This window comes from Amblyomma americanum, chromosome 2, assembly GCF_052857255.1.
Source record: "Amblyomma americanum isolate KBUSLIRL-KWMA chromosome 2, ASM5285725v1, whole genome shotgun sequence".
NCBI classification, from domain to species: domain Eukaryota; kingdom Metazoa; phylum Arthropoda; class Arachnida; order Ixodida; family Ixodidae; genus Amblyomma; species Amblyomma americanum.
Genome location: NC_135498.1, coordinates 39,916,280 through 39,935,974, shown reverse-complemented (window position 1 = coordinate 39,935,974; position 19,695 = coordinate 39,916,280). Strand labels below are relative to the sequence as shown.

General features: G+C 51.3%; 1 protein-coding gene across 2 annotated transcripts in view; it reads left to right on the top strand.

Annotated features, from left to right (window-relative positions):
• LOC144121061 (uncharacterized) overlaps nucleotides 1–18,542 on the top strand; it is a 209,986-nt gene extending 191,444 nt beyond the window's left edge. Inside the window, exons 4-12 of one of the 2 annotated variants that reach the window (XM_077653993.1) lie at nucleotides 1,352–1,588; nucleotides 3,858–4,076; nucleotides 5,816–6,033; nucleotides 7,211–7,401; nucleotides 8,085–8,239; nucleotides 11,261–11,403; nucleotides 12,250–12,468; nucleotides 14,496–15,369; nucleotides 16,407–18,542. In XM_077653993.1, coding sequence (XP_077510119.1) covers nucleotides 1,352–1,588; nucleotides 3,858–4,076; nucleotides 5,816–6,033; nucleotides 7,211–7,401; nucleotides 8,085–8,239; nucleotides 11,261–11,403; nucleotides 12,250–12,468; nucleotides 14,496–14,613 — 1,500 coding nt within the window. In that variant the 3' untranslated portion in view covers nucleotides 14,614–15,369; nucleotides 16,407–18,542. Of the gene's footprint in view, nucleotides 1–1,351; nucleotides 1,589–3,857; nucleotides 4,077–5,815; nucleotides 6,034–7,210; nucleotides 7,402–8,084; nucleotides 8,240–11,206; nucleotides 11,404–12,249; nucleotides 12,469–14,495; nucleotides 15,370–16,406 lie in introns of both variants that reach the window. The other variant, XM_077653992.1, reaches the window with a different exon arrangement.
• Nucleotides 18,543–19,695: the final 1,153 nt, after the last annotated feature.

Sequence of the window (19,695 nt, the reverse complement as noted above, 5' to 3'; positions counted from 1 at the left end):
AGATAAGACGGCAGGAATACATCTTATGCAAGCCTATTCCGCCTTATAATTGCTTCTCGTACATGCTGCATTCCATCATCTACTTCATCACTGCGGTGCAGCACGCCGAAAGCTTTCTCTCTTTCAGACCGGCATTCACCGACGTTTGTGGAGTCGAAGCTGGCTTCCTTTCTTCTTTTCACGTTGAGCTTACAAAGCAATCACGCCGCTCTGGGTTCATACATATACGCAACAGCGATCCACCGAGTGGCACGCAGCAAAAACTCTTTTGTGATTGTTCCCCGACCCTGTATAGCGTTCGTCCCACACAATGCGTATGCGTCCTTTTGTAAGCGTGCTCGCGCTCCGGCTATAATCGGCTCATTTTTCATCGTTCTGAGCCGAGATGCGACCTAAGCATCTCTTCAAAGGGTTAATACACAAAAATACAGAGTGCAAGCTGGCTCATTCAATATGACGCGAAAGAGTGGGCAGACTCGAAGGCTGGCTTCGTCATTACGAGCGGCTTGTCTTTTAAGTGTTTATAACTGTGTCTTGAAAGAAACAGGAAAGCTGTGGGTTGCCTGTATCGTTAAGATTTTTGTCTTATTTGACCACCTTTTCTGTTTCGGCCTCACATGCGTAACATTTCCCGCGATTGCGAGAAGACTGAACGAACAGGCAGGGCTTTTATTTCGAGTATCACGAAACAGTGTCAATACAGCAATGGTATAGTACACGTTCTAGACAGATACTAGCTAGTATATATTGGAAAGTATGAGGAATAGGTAACTTCGAAAGCTGCGCGGCAGCATGGATGTCTATGGCCTTATGCATTAATGCCACTTGCACGAAGGTAAGAGACGACTGATTGAATGAACGAAAGGGCTCAGTCAGTGTGTGAATGAGCGAACAAGAACGTAAACGAACCGGTGAGTTAGCGTATGGGCAAGGGAGTAAGTCGTTTGATGAAGTGATCAGGCGAACTACTGAATGGATGAGTGCCCGTACGACTGAGTGAATAATGACCGAGCGAATAATGACTGAGTGAACGGTTCAATGTGTGAGCGAGTGACTGAGTGAAAAAGTGATTCCGAGAGTGATTCAGTAAGTGAGCAAGCGATTGAGTGAGACAGAGTGACCGAAGATATAAGCGATTGAGTGAGCGAGTGAATGAGGTTGAGTGAACGAGGGATAAAGGGACAGACTTAACGGAGTATTTAATGGGTGATTGAACGAAAGAACTAACGACCAAACTAGCCAGCAAGCGAGCGTGCTCCAAAAGCACTGGGTTGCCATGGCCGGACCCTAGACTGCCGCATGGCACTGACTTACTGCACAGCACCACCTCACCGCACTGTCTAAATCGCAGGTGGCCTCGCCGGACTGGGCCGAGCTTCGGCAGCGCGTCCAGTGGTTGTGGCCCGTGCACGCGTACGGGCTGGCCTGCCTCTTTCTCGGGTTGGCCGTCACCGCCTTTCTGACCGCCCTGGGGCTGCGAGCCAGGCTATCGGCGAGGCCGCACCTGTCCACGCTCAACGTCTTCCTGCTAGTTCTCGGACTCACACGATGCCTCTGCCTCTTCCTCGACCCGTACGGATCTAGGCAGGTGAGCAGCTACCCGCCGCGATAGGCTGCGGGACGTGGGTGAGAGTCGGCTTCCCGGCGATCGGTGTAGACTTTGCATGAGGGCAGGAGAGGACCTGGGACTCAAGGATACGCGGCGCAAGGCCTCATTCTCAATGCCCATGTGGTGTCTCGGTCAAAATGTATATACAATCTTTTGTAGGCAAGAATAGCCGAAATAGCAAACACTGGCTACGCTGCAGCATCCAACGACTCATCTCATATATCTATTCGCTTTCCTGCAGCTAAATCCGATGCCTTAATTTGTAAGCCAGTCAGTGCAGTGGGCTACTAGTGGTTGCAAGTTTAGACCGCGGCGCGTTTGTGACCTAAAAAGAAAATATATTTGCCGAGAACTGCCCGGCATTGTTGGAAGGAAAAGGCGCACAGGACTCACGCTGGTAAGTTCCGACTGGTTTTGTGTAATACAACCTTTGTCCATAAAGTTCCGAGACTGAGTTCATTTAAAAAGATGAGTTTAATATTCAAATCATTTGTGCAGCACCCCTTCGAAATAGTCTCCCTTGCAGTCTATACACAGCTTCCAACGCTTCTTGAGGTCTTGGAAACAGTTGGAAGACGCTTCTTTTGGCAGGGCTGTCAGCTCCTTTGTCGTGGCGCCTTGAATGGCCTCCACGCTCCTCATCCAGCGACCTTTTAGGGCTCTCTTCACACGAGGAAACAGGAAAAAATCGCATAGGGAGTGGTCAGGCGAGTGTGGCGGATGGGGAAGTACAGTAATGCTGTGATTGGCGAGAAATTTTGACACGCTGAGGGCAGTATGCGGCCTTGCGTTATCGTGGAGAAGGCTCCATTGTCCAGATGCCCAAAAGTCAGGGCGACGGCGTCGCAGTGCATCACGCATGTGTTGGAGCACGCGGATATAAAACTCCTGATTCACCGTCCGCCCTTGTGAGACGAACTCGTGGTGTATGACGCCTCTGGCATCGAAAAAAAACTATCAGCATCGTCTTTGTTTTGGTCTTCTGTCGCCGCACCTTTATCGACGCCAGAGAGCTTGTGGACCGCCATTCGGCACTCTTCTTCTTTGTTTGAGGATCGTATTGAAAACACCATGTTTTGTCTTCAGCAATGATGCTGTCGACGAATGCAGCATCCTTCTCTGCCTCGGAGAGCAAATCAGCGCTCACTGATGCCCGCGTGTCCTGGTCCTGTGTGAGGGAGTGCGGTACAAGCCTGGTATTCAGCTTTTGTTTTCCCAAGTTCTCACGCAAAATTTGGTGGCATGTTGTCTTACTAATGTCGGGAGCATCTGATAGTATGCGGACTGTAATGATGCGGTCGTTCTGAACGATTTCCCTGATCCGATCCGTGTCGTTTTCATTCCGTAAGGTTTAAAGGCACCTCTGCCTTGTGTCGTCTTCCACCGACGTTCTCCCCGAAACGAACCTCTTGTGCCACTCGAAAACTCGCGCCCGCGATAATGTCGCGTTGCCGTAAGCGTCATACGTTTGTGTGGCAGTCTTGCCAAGCTTCACACAGAATTTTATGTTTACGCGCTGTTAGAGATGGACGTCCATCTCTCCACACTAACTCCCACTAGAATGAGCAGACGACTAGTGACAACGTATTTTGCTACATGTAGTGCCATCTATCAGCTGCCACAGCTCAGGTTAGCCCGAAAAGATGGCCCTACACATACGCACCAACACTTGTTTTGGGGAATCATTTCTAGAGAAAATAAACCAGTCTCGAAACTTTACGGACAAAGTTTGTATGTACGCTAGGAAAGAACTTCCCTATGTAAAGTGAAACCAAGCAACGTCTCTGCATCCTTCATGCACGACGCATGCAGGATGCAACTACCACGATCGGTGCGAAAGTCGCCTCTTCAATCACCCTTGCCTATCCGCTTCTAGCTGCGAATAGGCCGGGTTAGGTACAGATGGCGACACTATGAAAGCGAACACAATATGTGTATTCAACCAACGATTACTTTAAGCTTGAGCGGCACGCACATTTCTTTTTGCTGTGTATAGTTTTATTCTGGACGAATAATACACATACGACATTTTCTGCTTCAGTCCAAGAGTAACTACAAAATTCGTTATTTTGTGCGAACTGTTCCCTTTATATAGGAAGTGCCTGTACGTTTGAGATGAGTGAAGTCAGGAAAGCAAGAAGAATATTCTTTAGATCCTTATACTATACAAGATCACCTCGATGTTTCAAAAAGACCTCGAGGTCATTCCGCGTCCGACTCCGCTGTTCGGTGCCCTTAATGTACGCAGCTGATGCCGAGCGTGATGCTGGCGATGCTGTGGGACCTGGCCTTCCCGTGCCTGCTGTCGGCCTTCTCGCTGCTGCAGCTGGCCTTTGTGCAGCTCACGCAGGCCAAGCCCAGCCCCGCGCGCGTCGGCGACGAGACCTGCGTGTCGCTGGTCGTCGTCTTCCACTTCTGCCTCGCCATCGCCTCCGACCTCTTCTGGGCCATGCAGAACTCCTTCCGGGTACGCACCCTTCAGTTTTCTCCCCAAAGCGGACAGCATTGGGTCGAGTCGAGTGTCGTACTGAGCAAAGTCGACCCGACACGACTGAACTGATCACGCCGGGGTCAACCCGTTAAGCTTGCAATTCAAAGTAGGTTTATAATGTCACATAAAAGGCTAAGCATACCATGTTTTCATGATAGCCTCAGCCGCCTATAAACTAATATCACAACGTAACTGATCTCGACACTAGTGAGTCAAGCTTGTCGAAATTGCAGCGCCACCTCGCGTCGAAGTCAGCAGTGCGAGTGGGAAAAAACATGGCGTCCAAGATTGAGGCATGGGCTCAAAGTGAGCTGAAGATGATATCTGCCCTCTGAGTCCTCGGCGCGGTTAAGGTGTCCACCGAGATCTGATACAGATAATGCGCCATTTCCTTTTCCCAAAAACCAATTTTCATTTTTTTTCTGATTCCGTGTTCTCATCCTTACCTTGCGTTACTCATGCCGTAGCCAACACCTACGTACTTTGTCTGAAGCCTTCAAAAGACGTCCACTTGCATCCCGTTTGATTTCCCCTTGGCAAGCCAGCTATATTTACTAGACGAGTCTGGGTCCCGTCTTGTGTACTCCCATTCAGGGGACGCCTCGAGAAGTACTAAGTGGCTCAGATTTCGACTCCTTAAAGGTTAGTCTTCAAATACGAACGAAAAGTATGATTTGTTTTCTTTTTCTATTTAGCTTTCCTTGCGATGAATCCCTACGTGAATATAATTCATATGTGGTCTCTATTGAATGCTCTTCCAAATTCCGTGCAGAAAAAGATGCTTTCTCAAGTGCGAACTCAGTTTCCCTTTCATATAAGACTTTCAGCGTAGCTCCGCTGCTCGCCGCGTACAGCGCGCTGCCACTGCGCACACGCAGATGGTCCCGATGCGCTGCTGACTGCAGCTGGCAGCCGCCTAGCGCCATCTGGCAACTACACGGTGATCCGCGCATGCGCAAAAACGTAGCGCTGTAAGCGCTAGCGGTACGCGGCACGCTGTTTGCTAAATGTACCTAATGCTTGCAACGATCCTCGTGTGGTTATTTCCCAAACACAGACTTCGCCCTACCAATGAGGCCATTTGGCCCATAAAGGCAGCATGTTCGTTCAGCAATAGTTTTAGAGTGAAAGCTCTACTACTCGAGGTACAACTCAGAGTTTCGCCTGACTTTGCGCGTTTGATGTTTAAGTCCGATCAAGGTTAAACCAAGCACACACCCCCAAGCACCCCCCCTCCCCTCCATACTTAAAAGACGCTAGCTACTGCCCTCAGTCACCTTTGATGAAGGAGCCGAGTCGGCTTCGAAACGTTGGGCTAAAGTTAAAATTTTGGTTGGAGATGTGCAGTTTATTATAAGTCTTCAAACCCAACCAGACAGGCAAATCTGTCAAAATGTTTAGTTTTCAAGACTATCAATGTACGACTACGTGGCTTGCTGCGCATAACCATGATATGCCTGCAGGTATGGCCATAGCTAATGACCAGTGACCACGTGACCGATGAACAGTGGCCACTTGACCCTTGACCTTTAGAGCTGAGATTCGCATCGCCTGATGTGACGTCATGCGATGACGTAGCAATGACGTCACACCATTAATCGCTACAAATCCCACCGGATTTGCTTTCGCTCGTCTACTAGGTTCAGCCGGGTCGAACATGAGCCATTTTTTTAACAGCGCCCCCATCTTATCCGCGCGCCCCCTCTCCCTCGCAGGTGGTATGGCTGTTCACGCAGCTGTCATTCACAGCCTGGGGGCTGTTCCTGTGCTCGACGTGCGTGTGCTCCTGCCTGCGGCTGCAGCAGTCCATCTCCCAGCTGCCCATGCTGCTTTTCCTGCCCCCGCAGGGCCCCGGGGACGCTGTCGGGGAAGTCGTCGCTTCGTCGGCCTGCTACGACAACAAGGGCATCCTACCGCTGGGCACGCTCGAAAGGTGCGCCGCACGCCGAAAGCCTTCACAGTAACAGCTCCTAAGTCATCTGGGCGCTTCGCAGCCCTGCCAGTTCACGGGGACATGCAAATTATGCGTCGAAAAACTGAAAGCCCCATTTATATGGTACACTTTTGGTCAAAAGCCTTCGAGACCCATAGTTCGCTTTTCAACCCTATAGTGTGGCACCTACAGAACCCTCAAATACCATAAAAAAAGCCTTGAAAGGTGAGTACAGGGCCTAATAATATCAAGACCTTCAAGGGTGCCACAAGTGCTGCACTACAGGCCGAAAAGCTAACGGTGTGGCCCGAAGGCTTTTGACAGAGGCTGCGCATACTAAACAACATCAAGCTCACATTAAATACGAAGAATTTTAAAGGGACACTGAGTAAGAAGAGAAGTTGGCCTGTATCGACAAGGTACAAAAATACCAGCTCCCACCGAAAACAGAGGTTTATATAAAAGCTAGAAAAAGACCTAAAAACGAAATACAAGTGTCGCCATCACCGACCGACTTCGCAACTAAAATGCGTGCGTCGACGCCGACTTTTTTTCGCTGATCCTTGAGGCTACGCTACACCGCCATTCACTTCGAGGTGGTGGCAGGCTGGCAGCCCGTCTTTTTCGGTAAGAACGTCACGAGTTTGAATCGACTGGCGGCAAGATTTTTAACTTCAATTTTCTCAGCAACAAATGCGTCTTTTGCTGTCCGACGAAGGTCGACATAGACAGAAAGCCAGGGGATCATTTTTACTGAGAACAATAATTAGATCATGGCGTAGTCCTCAGTGTCCCTTTGTAAGGTGCGTATGCAAAATAACCTACGAGCATGGACGCGAGAAAATTTTCTAACAAACTGCGAACTAGGCACCTATAGTGAAATCTGGTGATTCAAACTCGCTCAGAACCTCGGGAGATAAGAGTGGGGATAACGGGGGAGCATCGAATGGCAACGAGGCGGGAGAAAAAATGGACATAAGAGAATCTTTCCGTACATCCCCGCTACCGACTGTTATCTCAACACCTCCCCCAGCTGCGCATCCATTCCCTCACCGCAAACACCTGAATACACTCACAGTTCTTTTGCTTTTTGATGGATGTGTCTGTGTGCACGTCTGTGCTAATGTGTCTGAGCGCAATGTGTACCGTGCGCTGCTGCTCCCTGTTCCCGCCGCAGGCCCAGCGGCGCTGGCGGCCACCAGCGCTCGCTGAGCATGCCCCGTAGCGGCACGGCGAGCGGCGGCTGCCCCATGAGGGGCGCCTGGGAGGCGCTGGCGCCCAGGATCCGCGTCACGGACGAGCACCAGCGCACCGTCAGCCTCAGCGTCCAGGGCCCCTCTTCGCCCTCCAACGAGCGCAGGACCGGCAGTGAGTGTCCGCTGCACGGCGCCACTGTCCGCATTATTCGCTGCTCGAATCTAGTATCTCGGGTCGAAGCGGTACGAAAGCAAACAATGCACCAGCGGGCAGTCGGCGATAACTCCCAAGCGCCGGTGAGGAAAGAGTGTAGGGGTTATCTCTTTGGGGAGTAACGGCGTTCCAAAAACCATTAGTGCGTCGACATTATTCCGGAGCCCTCCACTACGGCACCTTTCTTCCTTTCTTCTTTCACTCCTTCCTTTCCCCCTTCCCTTACGGCGCGGTTCAGGTGTCCAACGATATATGGGACATACTGCGCCATTTCCTTTCCCCAAAAAACAATTAATTAATTAATTAATTAAAAAGAGCAACCATTACTCCCTTACAGCCCGACTGCAAAGAAGCATAAGTGACAGATCTAGTCTCCCCACGGACTAACTATTCCTAACAAGGACTATTCCCCAAGGACTAATCCCCAAGGGCTAACTATTCCTAACTAGTCCCATTCTGCCCATCTTTGGCTTAGAGTTTAGCTTTTATCTGGACGTGTGATCCACAAATGCTTTACACCTTCCTCGTCAGGAATAAGCGATAGCGATAGGCGCACATGAATCACCCCTTTGATATATTTAATGTGTTTCACCTAATTACCATACTGCGATTCGGGTAACTGAACCCACGCCTACACGCAGGTTCTTCGTCGTCATCCGAAGGTCCGGAACCAGAACCAGAACCGGAACCCGAAGCGGGACCTGATTTGCAGAAGAGCTCCGGCGGTCTGCGCTCGCAAACATCGCTGCCCCTTTGCCCATCACAGCTCACGCGCGAACAGCAGCAACCGCTCATGGTACGCGCTCGATATGCACTATGCAATTCTGTAGCCGAACAGGAGCGTCTCTGTACGGCTGCAGTGACCAGTTTCATAAGGCCGAAAATAGGACTTAATTTAACGAAGTAAAGGTTGGAAAAGTCTAGCCCTTCATACCCTGGACGGCATGCATGCTGTACCGCCAGCAGCACGCTTAACACGAACGCTCCAGCGTGTGTCTTCCACTGACATCAGCGCCGCTGGACGTCGGCGGCTGGATCTGAGACAATATTAAGGTGGATGCACGGCAGGAGCTTCACTGCAAACACACCGTGCAGCATGGTCTCGGACCCAGCGCCCAGGGGCTTTAGTGTCAGTATACAGGATGCTTTTCAGAACGCAGCGCCGACAGGAAACGCACTTATGCAAAAGCAACTGTAACGCGAGAATTGCTGGCGATAATGGACACTCTTCGAGGCGTGATACAGCCAGCACAGCTTGCTCATTGGTTCCCCGAGCTGTTTCGTCAGTGTCTGTGTTGTTGCAGAGATACTAGCGCTTCATACGAGGCACGTTCGCCTCTTCCTTAGTCCTCGTATGATGCGCTAGTCTCTTTGTAAAAAAGATGAACAAACTAGGCCAGCTATCCACCTTGACGTCAGTGTCCGGGAACCAATGGGCGAGCAATGCGAGCTGGGCACGAAATCGCGCTAACGGTATACCAGCATACGTGCAAACAAGCGATCAATGAGGCAATAAATAAGCGCTTAGAAGGCTTTAACGCGAGAAACTGAAAGTTAACTCCGTCTAGTCAACTGGAACATTGCTCGAAGTTTTGCTTATGCTTAATTTCTGACAGCGTAAGAGACTCGTCTGAACGGCTTGTTAAGGAAGTATGCGATTCGCGTACGCAGCTAAAGGAGAAAGCATCAGGTAACGGTACCATCACGGGCTACGCTTTTGCTTGGCTTCGTTTGGGCGAAAAGTAAACGGTGACATATCCTTTGTGCCGTTATACGGAGCACACCTCGAACCGGCGCATGGACGAAGCCCGTCCAAGGTCATCGATCGAAGCGGCCAGGAGAGAAAGATGAGATAAAGAATCGAGGGTTGGCGGTGGGAGAAATCAGGGAAGCAGGGAAAGAAAATTAAGGGACGCTGCTGTGACAGAGAAATTACTACGAGATAAACGCAGTGATGCCGCTCGCTGTCGGAACAGCGAAGGTCGTCCGCCATGTCAGCCGGTCTAATCGGTTCTGTGTTTCTCCCCCCGAGCGGCTGCAGCTCGGAAGCGCAGTGCTCGGCGTGAGGGAGCTCAGCCAAGATTCCTTCTGCGAGCGGCCGGAGAATCAAAATAACAATAAAGAAACCAGCGCGCGGATGGCTCAGCAGCTGCCCTTTTGTTATCCTTTTATTAGTCATCTTTATTAGTCGTCAAGAGAGAGACAAATATACATAAATGAAAGAGAGAGGAAGCCCGGATCAGCAGAGCCTTGTCGAACTTAGAGTGAATACAGAATAAATTAAAAGGGCGCTCGTCACACCGGTGCTTGACGTCGACAAGACCCAGTAGTGCTGGCCGCCGAGCGAGAAGCCGATCAGCGGCGTAGCCAGAGCGAGGAGCAGCTGGCCACAAAGACCTCACAGCGGCGAGAGCGGCGCCATGCGACAACGCGTAGAGGCATTACCCCCTGGTAGAGGGCGGGCCTTCAACTTCCGGAACTGCCGTCTCGGACGAGGTTCGTCCTAGGCGGGCCGCGCTGCAGCCAGAGCGCAGGAAGTGTCAGCGAAAAGCAGCCGCCGGCTCAAACCGATTGCCAAACTGGCCCGTTGCCTATTTCATCCATCTTTTTTTTTTGTCGCTTGCCTGTCGAAACAGATGCTCCTCTGCAAGCGCGAGAACTGTGCAAATGACACCACGTGTTTATACGTCTGGTAAAAAAAAAATGCAGTCGGGGCTTTCCAGCTATACAAAACTTTTTTTTTCCGTTTTCAACAGTACAAAAATATATGTGAATGAATTAAAATTTTCGGTATTCAGAGGGTTTAAGCACGGGAACGCTGGACCGAATGACTCATGTATGAATGTTGGCAATATGCAACAAGATTTCTCGATTGAAGCGTAGTTGGGGAACTGCGTCAGATGATCTAAATTCTGGCAAGTGCAGCACATGCACCTAAAAAATTGCGTATAGAGGATGCTATGATGAGCGGCCATGTACAGTATTTGCCAGAAGTAACCAGGCTAGACGGTTTGCTTCTCAGTGTTATATTGAAGTTATTATGCCAGGCTTCAAGCTCTAAATATCTGTATGGTAAGGAGAACCCTTGTCCTCACCTTCCGAGAACTTTTTGATCTTTAGGGAAGCCGTAAGGGCTCTAATATTCGAATGAGAAGCAAACCATGCAGGCTGGCTACTTTTGGCAAAGGCTGCACCCCCTTCCTAGGGAGCAAGTTGCCCGCCTCGAGTCCGCCATGCATGTACAGTCGCCCACAGAAGTTTTCGGAACACGCAAATTGCCACAAAGCCTAATTACTGCGCAGCGTAAGCATGCAGCCATGAACTGAAGGGTGTGCTTTGCAGTTCTCAGTGCGGCCTGCACAATACACCCTTCAGTGCCCGGCTGCGCTTCTAGATTGAGAGGAAATTAACGCTTTTCGTGATTGCGGCGTTCCGAAAACTTCTGTGGGCACCTGTACTTGCATGCATACTGTATAGCGGACTTTCTTGATGTCTAGCGCGGAACACCAATTTCTCAGAGCTTGCGCAGATTTCAAATGAGTACTTCCCAAACACATTCAAAAGCCCCGAGTGGGCCTTCTGACATCACGTCGTTTTCTAGACCTTTAGGGAGTTGTTTTTGCTTGAAGAAATGAACAGCAGACGCCGTCATCGCATATTTTCCTGTCGCAAGCGTTTTCTCTTTCCGAGTAAATTCTTTTCTTTAACCTGACGTTCTCCGAAAAGTGCACACCCGAGCAGCACAGCACCTGACTTTCCGCAGAACACTCAGGTGTTACCAGACCGAGCCGCACCGCACTGTCTCCGTCTACCGCAGTCCAAACTAGAGGTGGAGTTCGGCGTCAGCGAACAGCAGCCTTCCTCGGCCGTGCAGCGGCAGCTGAAGCGGAGCACCCTGCCAAAAACCGGCGCATCGAGTCGGTCCTGGACCCGTTCCCGGGAGACCGCCGGATCCTTACTGTGAGTGGCCTGGCCCGCATCAGCTGGCTCGACATTATCGGTCATGGGAACACATGTCATGAAGATGAAGCAAAGAATTGAGGCTTGCGAAGAGAGGACACTTAGAGGTACAGAAACAAAGCTTTGGGGCGTCCGTTTTTTTTCTTTAGATTTAAAGAGGCCCGCGGGTCTGGTAATCATGAAAATCATGAACCACGTGTGCGCTCGCGCGCCCCGTTTGACGACGACGAACGTAACGCGAGGCATGAGCAGTGGGTGCGTGCGGACAGGGTGCTACGTGTACGTTTCGGTGGACGCCGCATTTAACAGCTCTCGCTGTAAAAAAAAAAAGGATATTAGAAAATACTGTGGCACCGATCTCAAGAGGTGACATCATGAGGCCGATTTATGCAAGCCAAGCTTTCTTCAAGCCGTTCCCTTTCCTCCCCCTCTTTTGCCCGGCACATCGAAGTCGGCTCCACGTGGATGTTGCGACACGACCCTGGCCAATAAAACTCACCACGGGTCGTCACGCGGGGCCGACTTTCTCCCCAATATTATCTTTTTTTTACGACGATGCTTCAAAACCATACAGGTGCGCTTCCTCGTACTTTTCTTCCCTCCATGACCTGATGCTGGCATAGCCGTCTAGTGTCACCCGGTTCCAAGAACCACATAGTTCCCCACATTCAAATAGCTACGCCGCGATATCGGTCACGCAAAGTCGAGCCTCGTTATAAAGATATATTGCATATAACGAATGAATGATGATTCCCCTTGGAAGATCGGTCAACGTGGGCTATAACGAAGCTACGGCTGTAACGAAGTAATGAGGTTCAACGGTACTTCCTTTCCCTTCTTTTCCAGACTGACGGCGGCGTACAAGGGGGGCCGGGGCCAGCCTCAGCCGCAGAAGAAGCGCAGTCGTGTCGAGCGCCTGCTGCGCCAGACTCTGCTGGCCGCCGTGCTGGGCATCGTGCTCTGCTGCCTGCAGGGCTACGGCGTGGCCGGACCGCACGGCATGTTCGCTGCCACGCCACGCGCAGCCGCCGTCCTGCCCTGGTTCGCCTACCACACGCTGCACAGGTACACTACACACGCACCGAGTGCACACCAGTGCTGCACCGTGTGAGGCCCGTACCAGAGGAGAAAATGAGGATTGCGCCGGAATTAAATATATCGACGGATTCCTCGTACATTTATCGAGGACATTTACAAAGCACGGAATGCTAGTAGCGACCCCATCGTTCTGCATCTGTCCTCGCAAAAAGTCTCCCTGCAAAGAAGAGAAGAGATTCCTTGTTCTCGCACAATTTAGTTAGCCTTGTTACATTATCGCCCGGTTGCCAACTGCTACTGCGCCATTTCATTCGATGCGTCTCACACGTGCGGAGATTCATTGTTTAACAGAACTCTGCGGCCCCTGAAGTTACTTCGCGATAACCACACCAGTGCCGAGTTTTGTAGCGATAGCTACACTTCGCCGCCTCTTCGACCCTTCAGCGTGGCACCAAGAACCACGGCCGGTCTCGAGAGGGGCTCGCGCAGCGCGTGCTCCCCTCGATACCGGCCGTGCCATAACTTGAGCTCCGTGACGGCGCCGTTGGTCACGTAGTGCGGAGCAGCTGCTGCTGCTGGCGGCGCGCAACAGCTGCAACAAACAGCTGTGCGCATGCGCCGTGTCAAGTGGGATGAAGAAGGAACGCCCAGCGAAATGGAGCGACGAAAGACTGACTTTACAATTCGACTGAGCTGGTTCCACTCGGCCAGATGTAGCTATCACGTCACTCCAGGTTCAATCCGAGCTAAACCACCAGCAATTTTTGCGAATAAATTATGAAACTGAAAAATTATGGTTTTATATAGAACGTGGAAGTACTATCGGTACTATCGTGCGCAAAAGTAAGACCGCCCCTCCAAGTTCCGACCTGTGTCCCTGAGTCCACTGCACGATGCAGTGTAGGCACCAGAAGTGCTTTGCCAAGTAGTGCCCCCCCCCCCCCCCCCCCCCCAGCGCGCCGACTGGCACGGGTGCAGTTTCTAACCTCGTTTATCACCCTGATTGAACATCCCGCGCTTTCTGGCGTCGTATTTGCATGCCATGCAAATGCGTCACCCACTGATGTTACGACACTAGTCTCATCGGTGGGTGACGCTCCAGTGAACTTGTGGGCCGGTACTTCGAATACCCCTTGAATATGCTTGCCGCCCCGTTTAGATGTGGAGTGCAAAAAGCCCAGATGGGATGCATTACTGACCACATACTTTACACATAGCCTTGGTTGGTTGATAGGGTTTAACGTCCCAAAGCGACTCAGGCTACGAGGGACGCCGTAGTGAAGGCCTCCGGAAATTTCGACCACCTAGTGATATTTAACGTGCACTGACATCGCACAGTACACAGGCCTCTAGAATTTCGCCTCCATCGAAATTCGATCGCCGCGGTCGGGATCGGACCCGCGTCTTTCGAGTCAGCAGCCGAGCGCCATAACCACTGAGCCACTGCGGCGGCTTTACACATAGCCTTGATTTCTGAAAAGTATTATCTACACTGGTCTAAACATTCGCTTGCGGCGAGACAAACTCAGAGAGCCGTCGTGGAAAGCGAAACTTCCTGCCCCTATACCAGCGATGGCGTCAGGCCCATTTCTTTAATTGTGTGCGCATAACTCTTTTTGGAACAGTGCAGCTGTAGTCTCTAAGAAAATCTTGAAAACAGACCGCCGCGCCAAGTCTTCACTGCATGTGATGAAACGGATGGGAGTAGCTTTTTCTTTCGCGACCGAAAAGGCTTCCTTAAACTGGCATGAAAGAGGCTGCTTGAAAGAGAGCATAGCAACTTCCTTCTTGGCCAGAGCGCTGCTGTGCTTTTCGTCTGGTCGATGCTTTGCAGCGGCCAGCTAATTTTTCTTCCCACAACCTCTGCTGCGGACAGGACTGAGCGCCTGGCTATTTTTCGCGCAACTCAGACCCCTTGGTTTTCGGCCAGCGCTTCCACAACGCGCGAGCACCGGGAAGCACTGGCTGCCGCTGATTTACGGCTGCGTGTTGTCGCGTCTTGACGTCGGCTCAGGTGCAGGTGTGTTCACAAGTACTGTCGACTACTTCCGCAGGTGCCTGGAGCTCGCCATGGCCTGCACAATGGCCAGCGTGACGAGGAAGTCGCTGTACAGCAACTGCTACAGGTCACACAGCTGCAACGAAAAGTACCGTGGCTCCCTCTTCTCCTGAGCGGTTCCGCAGCCCTCGTCGTCTCTCTTGAAGACACCCTTCTCGCACACCGTGCGTCGACGGCGTGTGCACATCTGAGCCAAGTGCGTGCGCCGCGGCGTCAGAAACACTACACGCCGCTCACACCGCACGCGCCAGCCGTCCCGAGCGCACTCTAAGCGTACTACACACATCAGTGCCACGTTACAGCCCCTCTCTAAGGAGGAAACATGTGCCATCACCGTTCTATATAGTAGACGTGTAGTGGGGACAGCTCTTTCCATGCTCGGCCATGTAGCGTGATTCTGGAACAGCCACCGTTGTAAGGTGTGCTTTTGTCTCCGCGCGGGCCACTCACTATCGGCCCTAGTGGCCAGGGCGAACGGCTCTTAACCCCCCTCTGTGTTGGGACAGGTCTGCCACTGCCACATTTATGGCGGCGCTTATGCAGAGGCGTCACAGGAACTGCGTGCATTGCGGGATCGCGACCACGATGTGGACGTCTACAAGCACCGACAGGTGGTCATGATATCTTGTACCGAAACCCTCGAGAAGAGCTCAGCAGAAAAAAATTGCTAGCCAAGGTGCGGATATGATGCGGAAGAAAAATACCTCTAGGCCATAGGTACGACAGTCGGTACGACAGTGGCGTTTCGTACCATTGTGCGCAACAGAAATACTGATAAGCGAACCAGGATTATGAGCAGCCTGCTGACACTAAAGGTACGGACACACGGCGGAAAACCTAGTCGCCAGTGACTTTTGAAAACCCTAAAGGCGCGCTCACACTAGCGGGAAGCTTCCCGCGCCGGCACAGCGTCAACGTCGACGCTGCCTCGCAGCTCCTCGGAATGACGCTCACACTACGCGCGTTTTCTCGCTGCGGTTGTCTTGGAATGTGGAGAGAGGAGGCGCTGAGGGAGGACCCGAACGAGCAGAAAGAGAAGGAGATAGTCACGTGACACTAGAGAAGACTGGAAAGCGCACCCTGCTAGCTCCCCTCCCGTCGCCCTGGCAAAGCAGCCGCCGAGTGCCCCGGCCGGCCGGGGCCGGCCGGCCGGACGCGCGCAGCCTCCGCCGACGGGGTCACTGTACTGGGACCGACGTCACGGTTCACGGTCGGCGCCCATTGGCTGTCCTTAATCACCGGCACGGGAAAAATAGGTACCGAACCCATCGCTCCGCGGGACGGGAGAGCAGGCTGTCCGCGGGAGAAAAACCGGCTTGGGCGGGAAGCGGCACGCGGGAAACGCCCGGCGTTGCGCGTTTTCCCGCTAATGTGAGCGCCCCTTAAGGCGCGCTCACACTGGCGGGAAGCTTCCCGCGCCGGCACAGCGTCAACGTCGACGCTGCCTCGCAGCTCCTCGGAATGACGCTCACACTGCGCGCGTTTTCTCGCTGCGGTTGTCTTGGAATGTGGAGAGAGGAGGCGCTGAGGGAGGACCCGAACGAGCAGAAAGAGAAGGGGATAGTCACGTGACACTAGAGAAGACTGGAAAGCGCACCCTGCTAGCTCCCCTTCCGTCGCCCTGGCAAAGCAGCCGCCGAGTGCCCCGGCCGGCCGGGGCCGGCCGGCCGGACGCGCGCAGCCTCCGCCGACGGGGTCACTGAGCTGGGACCGACGTCACGGTTCACGGTCGGCGCCCATTGGCTGTCCTTAATCACCGGCACGGGAAAAATAGGTACCGAACCCATCGCTCCGCGGGACGGGAGAGCAGGCTGTCCGCGGGAGAAAAACCGGCTTGGGCGGGAAGCGGCACGCGGGAAACGCCCGGCGTTGCGCGTTTTCCCGCTAATGTGAGCGCCCCTTTAAGAAAACCGCGCGCGGCGCGCCGCCGGCGGCAAGGCGCTTGCCACGAAACCTGCCGCGGCGGCAGGGAGACCAATGAGAGGCGCCCAGCTTAGGTGGGGAGCGTCTGTGCCGCCGCCTCTTGGCTCGTACTAAAGTTATATGCCAGGGGCGGTGCGCGCTCCTGCAGAATCAACGTTTGTAGTGCAGAATCACGGACCTCAACCGGTCTGGCATGGAGGGAGCTTTGTGCGGCGGCGTTTTCCCGCGTACTCTTCGCCGCCGGTGTGGCCGTCCCTTGTGCGGGGGGATTTGTACGGCCAGCGGCGTGCCGCGCGTTATTCAGCTAGTGTGTTCGTACCTTAACGAAGCACTTTCAAGATAATGATGGTGGTCACCTCTCTTTAACTTGGTGCACTTGTGGAAATCCACCCTTTTCAAGTTACGCGAACATACCCATTTTAATACAAGTGGCTTTCTCACGACGAGTCCGATCACGCCGATCTATAATACGAGAGAAAAAAAAACGCATTTTAAAGGCTAACCGAAAAAAAACGCATTTTGAAGGCTAACCGTTCGCTAATCACTGACTGCCTGTCACCGTGTGCAGACATCGGGTCTCTATAATCACAACTCAGAGCTCGTCCTGTCCTTCTGTTTATAGGAGGCGGAACCAACCAAGAAGTTGAAGGAAGGCATTATGCAGTTAAGTGCCGGGTCAACACCTTTACTTGAGTGCCAGCCGCATAGCTCATTTAGCTATGGAACCTGTTTGGTGACCTCGCTTTGTTTACTCATCAAGATGTGGTGCCACTTACGTGGAGCAGCAGCTTACCTCACAGCACGAACTGTTGCGATATTCACGACGGAAAAGACAATTCGTTCATTTGTTTCCTGTAGTACGTCGCTAGCTATGGGGCACTCTCTCCATGTCACTGCCCGTGCAAAACATGCGCGAAGGTAGCCAAAGGGTACAGCAGAAGAAAGACAAGTAGGAGAGGGCTCAATTTGCCAAAACCGGCCGATTTTGCTGGCACTGCAATCAAGAAGGTGTTGGCTGGGTCAATATCACTTTCCTATAGAAAAGCGGACTCTAGTCGATTCCCCAAACCGCACTGACGTCGCAAGGAGCTAGCGAGCATCAGTCTCCTTGACAAAAATGCCAAGTTAGGACTAGACGTTGCCTCCAACCACGAATAGCTGTCATTGGCCATTTTCCTTTCCCTACTCACACAACATACACCTTTCATGCCCCGCACAAAACTATGTTCCACGTAGACGTGGTCGGGTCAATGCTGTACAAAGATGCCGCCCGTGGTCACTCAATGTAAAAAAAAAGAAAAGTGTGGTGCCAACTGCTCACTGTCCGTTTAGCGATAGTGTAGCCTCGAGAAAAAAAATGAAAACACAGCGGCAAGAAAAGTGTGTGAGTGAGGACGAGTGCAAGTGTTGTATGGAAGCTGTACAGATATTCACATATTGCGTAAGTTTGTGTGTGCGTGCGTTTAACATGTCGTCACGAAGCTGCTTAGCCTGTGTATAAAGCATTCTCTTGAATGGAGCCGGCGACATGCCAGCCCGCTTCCTGTTGCGTCTCTTCATGAACTCTCCATCGCAGATGTTTAACGCCCTAGCTACTTTTTCAGCATGAAATTCTTTCCTACTCTTATTACACAGTGATTTAAATCATTAAAATCACTGCGAATGAAAACCAAATTCTGCGCAGGTCCCCACATGCCCTTTGAAGAGTAAATATATACAGAAGACTTTTCCGAGCCAACCTGAAGTTTTCAGCGAATGAGAAGCATTGTTGTATTTACCATGTCAGATCCGAACACAACCCAATGAAGTTTTAGCCCTGCTCTCAGATATGAGACGAATTTTCTTTTTTTCTTTTTCGTTTTAAGACTTGCTTTTAATAACTGACATGAAAATATCAGTGACCTCAAGTGAATCAAATACGCAGGTATTAATTCGTTTCATTTCAGTCTACGTCGTATCGTATGACACATGTTGGTGTCTACGCCTACTAGAGCAATGCCAGTAAGAGCGGTGGACGGAAAAAGTAAAGTGCCAACCTCTCTTTTGGCGGTCACGTGACCTCCTGAATGTACTGGGGACATGCTGAGGTGAACTGGGTTAGGTAAATTTGTATTACAGTAAAAAAAATTTTTAAAAAGGCCACACCAACAACCTGCCTGTTAACCAGTGTGACACAGAGCGAAGCGGTCCGGCAAGTTGCGGTCATCTTTTGTACATACACACACACACAAATATATATATATATATATATATATATAGCAAGTCTTACAAGAAACGTCCAAGAACGAAAACGCGTCCAAGCATACTACATCAATTTATTTCTCTGTGAAAGAAAAAAAAGGTAAATGCATTTAAATGCTTCCTGTCAGTGTGGTGTGTGAATACGTAAGTACACATGAATATACGTTATGAGATGACAGCGACCGCCAAACATATATTTTGCGAAAGCTGCCACGTGCGTGCTACATAAATCTTCTTGCTCCTAAAGGAATATTCAATGAATGGGGTGAAACCAGTTAAAAGGCCGTTTACCACGTTACGATGTGCACAGTCACCTAAACGAAAAGAAATAACGGCTTTCCGGTTAGCTGCAAAAAGCACAAGAAAGAATTAAGAAAAAAAGGCAAATGTAACAGTGCCTTGAATAACGTTAACACGCAAGTTACTGCAGACTTGCGGCAGGATACAAGTTGTCATATCTTTCAGCATAACTTGGTTGAAATCAACGAAAATTTCCAGCACATTTATAAACACTATAACACCAGCTTCCAATGAGGAAACAGGCCATTGTGAGAAGCCTGGAAAGACAGGAGAAGATGCAGCTTTCTGCCCATGTCAACAGCTCTTAGGTTCAGTGATTGGTAGATTCGGCCGCCACTGCAATGTTAAAGCTCAGAAAGTACCTGCATATCGTTCGAATCTTGCTGCAGCGCTCAATTTTTATGGTAAGGCAAAGATATGAGGACTGCGCTCATAGGACTATAACAGTCAAAGGAAAATTTCTCGAGACTGAGAGGTGGAAATACACACACATACACACGTGACCTAGACTTTACTTCTGGCCAGCTGCGAATCCACATGCAGTTGGGGAGAAAAGTCTCTTGACTGCGTGCGCCATAAACGAAGCCGCTAGTTCTAGTATTAGCCAGCGGCTGGAAGCTACACTTGCGGAGGTGAGTCAGTATCCTATTCTTTTATCTCCCCAAATGTGGTCTCCAGCCGGCGGCTAGTAATAGAGCCAGCATATTCCTTTACGGCGTACACGATCCATG